This window comes from Papilio polytes, unplaced genomic scaffold (assembly GCF_000836215.1).
Source record: "Papilio polytes unplaced genomic scaffold, Ppol_1.0 DF822067.1, whole genome shotgun sequence".
NCBI lineage: Eukaryota > Metazoa > Arthropoda > Insecta > Lepidoptera > Papilionidae > Papilio > Papilio polytes.
In genome coordinates, this window is record NW_013527137.1 from 4,924,397 (window position 1) to 4,931,534 (window position 7,138).

Here is a 7,138-nt window from a genome sequence, read left to right on the forward strand (position 1 = left end):
TTCTTATAAATTGTGCTTTATCCTTAAAAGGTTTATAATAATTTCTAAATTGGACGAATAAAAATGTCACACAAAGCGAAGTTAAAAGCAAAGACATTTAAATAATATATAGACGAGGCATATTGAATTATAATTTTTTTAACTGGTACTAAATCAGTTGTCAAGTTCAGTTCGCCACCTCGTGTCCTTGGAATTTATGATATCTATTGGCAATAAATTTAAATACAACTAATTACATTCATATGTTTGAGAATATATCAACAGATACCGTTAGTGGGGATTATGTGAAAAATAATTCATGTAAAGTGCCTATGCCTCCTCTACATATTATAATTTCTTTGGTTTAAAGTCAGCTTGCAAATGTTTATTTTGCTTGCATAAACAACTGAATAAATCCAGTACCAGAGGTGACAGGTATTTTATTTATCCTGTCACGCAAAAACGTCAGGAAGTGCCGCCATAATGACAAACCTAATGATGTTACGATCCATTTACTTTCGTTCGTTAAATTTACGCAGCGCTTTACCCTCGATCTCAATATTTCTAATTCGGGGAAAAACAAAAATCAGCATTTCCCTGACGAAATCGGCGTCATTTTTCTCTTTCTCGGTAATAAAAAGGGAGACGTATTTTCCATTACAATTTCCTACAAAATTAGGGCTATTATGCTTGAACGCCTTACTGATTTGCTTAAGCAGAATGCTTACGGCATAATAAATGTAATGAAACCATTGATGTTTATTTATTACTATATCTATTTGATTATTCTTTGTGTTGGTCTGAGAATGTAATGAGGCGGATCAGATTTATTAACCAAGATGATGCAAGCCGGTAATGAATGAATGAATATTAGATAGATTACTTGCACACCAAAGATAATAGTCAGTCAATAATTTACGGGCATCGTTACCCGTTAATTTAGGGGGAGGCACCCAATGATGAAGTATAGCAGGAAGATGATCAAAGGGAGAGAGAATAGTAGTAAAATATTATTTTTTATTCCAAAGACAATATTACAACACGTGGTATATTTTTAGGTAATTTATACACCGATTTTATATTACTTTATTTGTAAATAGATTAAGCTGCCCCCCTTTGGCAGCTTAGGCAGCTTCATCTCTTTACCACTCCCTGGTAATGCGCGATGTTAGTATGTGAATAAAGCATAATTTTCGCCAACAAATCTCTTATTTTATTTCTAATACGTGTTTCTACTTACTTTAATAGTGACTAGGGAGAATCTGGACAAAACTCAAATTGTCGTATTTCATAAAATGTCGAACACTTGACGAACTGCTGCAGTATAAAAGTGGTTGTGAGTTCCAGATATTGGAAAAGTGTTAGAATGTGTTAGTGGCGTGGACAAAGTTGAAATGGAACGAAGAACTGGATTTTTATTTGTGTTGTGGGTTGCAGTTATACCGTTACACAAAGCAGATAATTTAGGTAAGTTACTGAATTGTGTGTATTATTGTTTCTTGTTTTCTAGTTACGTATGTACATACTAATGTTAATATCTTTAAATTATCTTAATCCTAAATTTTCTTTCGCTAATATATCATTCAATAGGCTTACAGAGTTACTTATAAGTGTAACTTAAATATCCATTTATTGTCATTACATAAAGTATGTCGAAAAGTTTATTTAACAATGATTTGAGGCTTTAAACAAAAGTAACGAATTCAAAAAAACTGTTACTTAACTAATCCAGGTTAATGTCTAATATTAAGTCAAGATGAATGAGTACATATTAACATTGTTTTGTAAACCTTACCCGTTAGTATTAACAGATTAACCCCAAAAGTAAGTTCGTTATAACATCTAATCATGCGATACAAACTTCAGTAATTATGATACTGATTTGAATTTGTAAGAAAATGCGCAGCAACTTTCAATTTTTACGATCAAACTTTTACTTTGCATTTAGATAGTCCGCTTATATTCAAAGTTTCCCTAACTTCTTTAGAATAAATAAATAAATTATTCGTTGTATTCAATCTAATTAGTCATTGCATTTAAAACATCGTGATTATAAAAAAAAATCTCAACAATTTTTCATTGTAATTATTCAATTATTTGAATCTTAACAGTGGTAGAGCCCGTTTTAACATCTTCACACTATAGGGTCGGCTCGCCCTGTGTAATACCACGACCACACAGAAGACAGGCGTGAAGTGGGAGCAATTCCGCGTACAGTCTGATGAGTGTGGTACCGGGGGATCTACTTTAGTCCCTTTTCCTTCCCACCCTTTTTCTCATAAGAAGACGATGGGAAGGGAACGTGAATTTAACGATGCATAGGAAGGGATTATGTGCATCTAATATGTCGATTAAGGGTAGACAACGTATCCGCTATTGCAGATGTCTATGGGCAGCAGTCGCTTCGCCAGTTTGGCGTATTCAGGTTGCCTCTTGCTCCTTTGCCACCGAATATTATTAACATAGAATCATATTATTTTAATCATTCGTTGATAACTAATTTATTTGACAATGATTCAAAAAGTATTACTCATGTTTTCTTTGCGTATTCATTATAATCCTGGCTGCATTTTATCTTCCTAGGGCAAATAAGCTTAATAGTAAAGTATCCTTTATTCGTACAATGAAATGATGCACACGATTGTGTGGTCAATCGTATTTAATTCAGTCCATTATTTTAGCGACTGCGGTTCGTTCCGTGCGGATTATCCACGCTGCGTGTCACGTACAAGAATTTCGGTCAACATGTCCTGATATACGATCGTTTTTCACCTGTGCAAACGGATAAAAGGGATTTGATGTCATTGTTACGGACAAGTTATCAGGGATTTATCTTGATTGGCTTATTTAAAAGTTGATTAGCAATAATCTTTTGTTTTGGTTTGCCATCGATATTTTAGTTTTTAAAACTCTGTTTAAAATTTAATAAAAATCCAAATCGAAATTATCATTTCTTTTATTCAAGATACAAAATTTCTTTATATTTTGGCTCTAGAAAAGTAAATTAAAAAATAGTATAATATACCATTTGTTGTGTAGCTGTTCCGCAATTACACCATGTAATTCCGCTACTCCTGTTCCCCCTTGTAATAATTTATGTACTTCATTAAAGGAAGAAACGTAATTATGGCAGCCTGTGTGCTTAGTTTGAGCCACGTAATATCCCTGAATTATATATGATCACAGACCTCGTGCGGGGCTAATAAAAGCTATGACATTTAAAAAGATACGCTTGTGAAGTGAGGATTGACAAGCAACTAGTTTGCATGATACGGATATATTGCGTTTTGATGTCTATAATGTAATATTTATGTCTCTAATACGATAGATAAGTTGCAATTTAATTGATGATTAAACTTGCTGTTGTTTGGGACTTCGTCTCCGTGAAAAAAAAATGTAGCCTATGTTAGCCACCGATAAATTACCTTTCTAATGGTAAAATAATTTTTGAAATCGGCAGAGTAGGTTATGAGTTATTTCAATACATACAAACATAATAAATACAATTCTTTTTTCCGTATAATATTAGTATAGATAGATTGAGAGGTTTTAGTTTCCCTTAAAATATCCCTGATTATATTTTTATGTAATCTTTTATGGATATTATGTATCTGTGGCAATTTTACAATGAAATAAAATAAATGAGGATATTACGTATCTACTTATCGGAATACATTAGTGAAACTTTAATAAACATCCGTTTTGCGGCTTCCGATATCACGTTCACTATTCATTGTTAAAATTTAAAAAAAGTATATATTTGTCATCGTTGAAAATTCATACCTTTTAAGTTATAAGCACATCTTTTAAATGGTTTCTTTAAAATAATCAATTTGTTCGATTCAACGTATAAAATAAATCATGAAAACTTTCATTTCTTTTATTTGTTAAGAAAATTTTCATTAATAATTCAACAAATATTAATGAAAAATATTCAACAAAACAGAAACAGTAATAAAAAGAGGGCAATTGCCGTACCCTTCGCTGAAGCCTTATTATAAAACACGAAAAAAATCTTTTTTAACAAATTCCTCGACCAAAAAGAAATATTTAGTCTTCAAACGAATCCACAAAGCTGCTATTTTACTTTATCAATTCCTTTTGTCACGAAACCCCTTTCAAAGTGTCACGTACACAATCGCTTTTAGGAGATTTTTACGGCCGCGTTTAGTCACAGTATACTGTGTACGGTACACTATTCCTGTCGACAATAGATTTACTGTACTCCAAGCGTTAGAATACATTATAATTTGGGAAAGTCCACGTTACAAAGTAAGAGATAAAAATGCCTTATGGAGATAAAGGTAACCACACATTATGAGGATAAGAATAGTATTTTGGTATTTAAGTTTTCTTAAACGTAGAAAAAAATGTTTATTTTATATTTACTCAAAACATACCATAAAGGTGATTTTGTCCTGCACTATCTGTTCCCGTGTGACTTTATCTGCATAAAATTATGAAAATTTGTTAAAATATCGAGTGCAAATGTCAAAATGACATGAAATGATGACAAACCATGGCAACTTTGCTTCCTTAATGTTCGCAGCTTGTAGTATATGGTCCCTCTCCCACATGAAGGTTTTTTCCAATTTCATTTTCCCCCAAATCTAGTAGCCTAAAGCGTGTCGTAAGTGTAGGGCTATTTATTAAAGAAGGAATTATTTAAAAATATGCTGTGCTTGCTGACATCCAACGCCGCAAAGTAGTGTATGTTTACGTTTTATTATATTAGTATAGAAGTATAGATTATTTATAACTACAAGAGTACAATATCAGACGAATGTAACAAAAAAAAAGGATTAAATATTTAAATTTAAAATATTAAAAGAGAAGTTTATTATTTTTACGAGTATTGTCAAGATCTTTTGTGTGTAAGTTCGTAAACTCGAGCAATAAAACTTCAGTGTTTGTGGTTAGACAAAAGTTCGCTCTATATCTGATCTCGTTCAGAAACAATGCCGCAGCACTTCAAGTCAATGATTCTTGATATTCTTCGGGAACCTCCTACAACCTTTTATATAAAGTTATTTATAATTTACGGTTATAAAAACGTTCTGTATTCGGTTAGAGAAACAAATGTTTTTTATTTGATATGACGGGTTTAAATTGTACATTCTGCCAGTTACATTATCAACTGACAGCATACTGCAAATAAAACGTAATCAATCATAACTTGATGTGTAAATATCACTACAGTGGGGCTTTGCTGTCAGAAAACATAAAAACTTATAAACATACAGTTACGGAATATAGTAATGCAGTGTTAAAGCCCCAATGGCCTAATGGTTTGGGGTATGGACTACGGATCTTGCGGTTGTGGGCACGAATCCCGGCATTCGACTATTATTGTGAACCATATCCTAGCACAAGTTAGTTATATTATTGAAAGGAAATGTTAGTAAATTAGCAGAAATCTACTAATACATACAACACATGCATACAATATATGTGCAAGATACATTCAATCTGGCACTGCTGTAAGCGTTCAACTTTGTATATATTCCATGTTAGGGAATAGTTTTAAATCACTCGGCGGACACTGATCTTACTATTGACTATGTATGTTGCGGTCGTAAAAATGTTTTGATGGGACGTATGGGTCTTACACTGTCGGACATTAATGTCGGCCCATCCCTAGAGCTGTCAAGTCTTTTTTCCTCTTGACGGCCGTAAAACGATCTCTTTGAGTGATTCCTGGGAACATAAATAATTTAGTTCCATATAAGTTGACTTCAAAAGCTCTTATTGTTCGCTTATCCAAACATTTTTTTCTTCTATTCTACGAGTATATCAAATATATCTTTGATCTTTAAAACTTTATTTTAGAAACATTCTTGATTTATGGTTTTTTGATATTTATGTGACATTCAGTAGATTTTTTTAAAGATTAAATTACAACCAAAAATAAGTCCTAAAATGGAGTTCAGGACAACTATAAATAGTTAAAAAGATATCCTTCTTTGAAGATTGTTCAACTAATAGTCTCGTTTTAAGCGATTCGTTCTTGAATCTTTAGACTCGAATATATTATGAAAGCGGCTCCGTTGATAGAATGAAATATTATATTGAACGAATATGGTTGATATTGATGCCAAATGTGAAATAAAATAATGCTGTATTTGTTTATTCTATTTTGTGATATTCCGTGAAGAGCTCACAGCAAATTGTTACATATTCATATAAACGGATAGATAAAGATTGTGCAAAAAATCTATACATAGTTAAATACAATGGCTATTTCAAGAATATAAAAATCTAGGCCACAATCGCCATCTTTGTGACATGATTTTCTAATGTATGCGATAGACTAAGTTTCTTATTTTTAATTTAAAGTCTTAAGCTACACGTTTGTAACTTATATTTCTTTATTTTTTTAATTCGTTTACTACTGTACTGTATGCTTGAGACGTCTGCTCCTGTCGGTGGCTTGGACACGACTGACTCGCTGGCATGACACCATGTCACTAGTAAACAGTGTGGCCATACATGTGGACTACAACTAAATACTTAAGTACATGTTTAGTAAAGATAATAACTTTCGTTAAACCTTAGTTTTTGCTATTCAAGGTAATATATTAATATATTAAGCTCTAAATTTAAGGTTATATAAAGCAAATTTAGTTGAACATTTTAAAGTTAGGATTATTTGTTGCATTGAATAATTTGAACAAACTTTTTGAAAGTTACCGAGTTTGAAAATGTTTTAGTAGCCCGTTGTAAAGGCGGGATAACGTCGTAATAAAACCGAAAGTTACGCATGATGATTTAATGTCTCGCTAAGCGTGGATTTCCACAGATATAACAATTATACAAAAGTGTTGCCACCTTCATTCTCTCTGTATAATGTAAAACAAAGAGGCTTCTAGCGTTAATATTATCTGCATTAATTTTTATTACAATTTGTGTTGAACAAAATCTTATTACATTTAATTTACAAATTAATTTTGGACCACAACTGGCATCTGTTTCTCTGCGGTTAACGTGCAAGCTATTCAAGAGCTTCGCTCAAAATAATTTAATTTGAACAGAGTGAAGACATCGTTAGCACACCATTATTCTTTGTCACCTTGAGGTGTGTTTTTTAATAGATTGAATTTAAACTATTACATTTAGAAATGTTCCTTAAATACGAACAGACATTACATTCAAGGAGTTT

At 32.1% G+C, this 7,138-nt stretch overlaps 1 protein-coding gene across 1 annotated transcript in view; it reads left to right on the forward strand.

Annotated features, from left to right (window-relative positions):
* The first annotated feature begins 413 nt into the window (after positions 1-413).
* Positions 414-7,138, forward strand: part of LOC106106872 — a 14,666-nt gene continuing 7,941 nt past the window's right edge. Inside the window, exons 1-2 of the mRNA XM_013287532.1 lie at positions 414-1,037; positions 1,228-1,446. Coding sequence (XP_013142986.1) covers positions 1,374-1,446 — 73 coding nt within the window. The 5' untranslated portion in view covers positions 414-1,037; positions 1,228-1,373. The remainder of the gene's footprint in view (positions 1,038-1,227; positions 1,447-7,138) is intronic.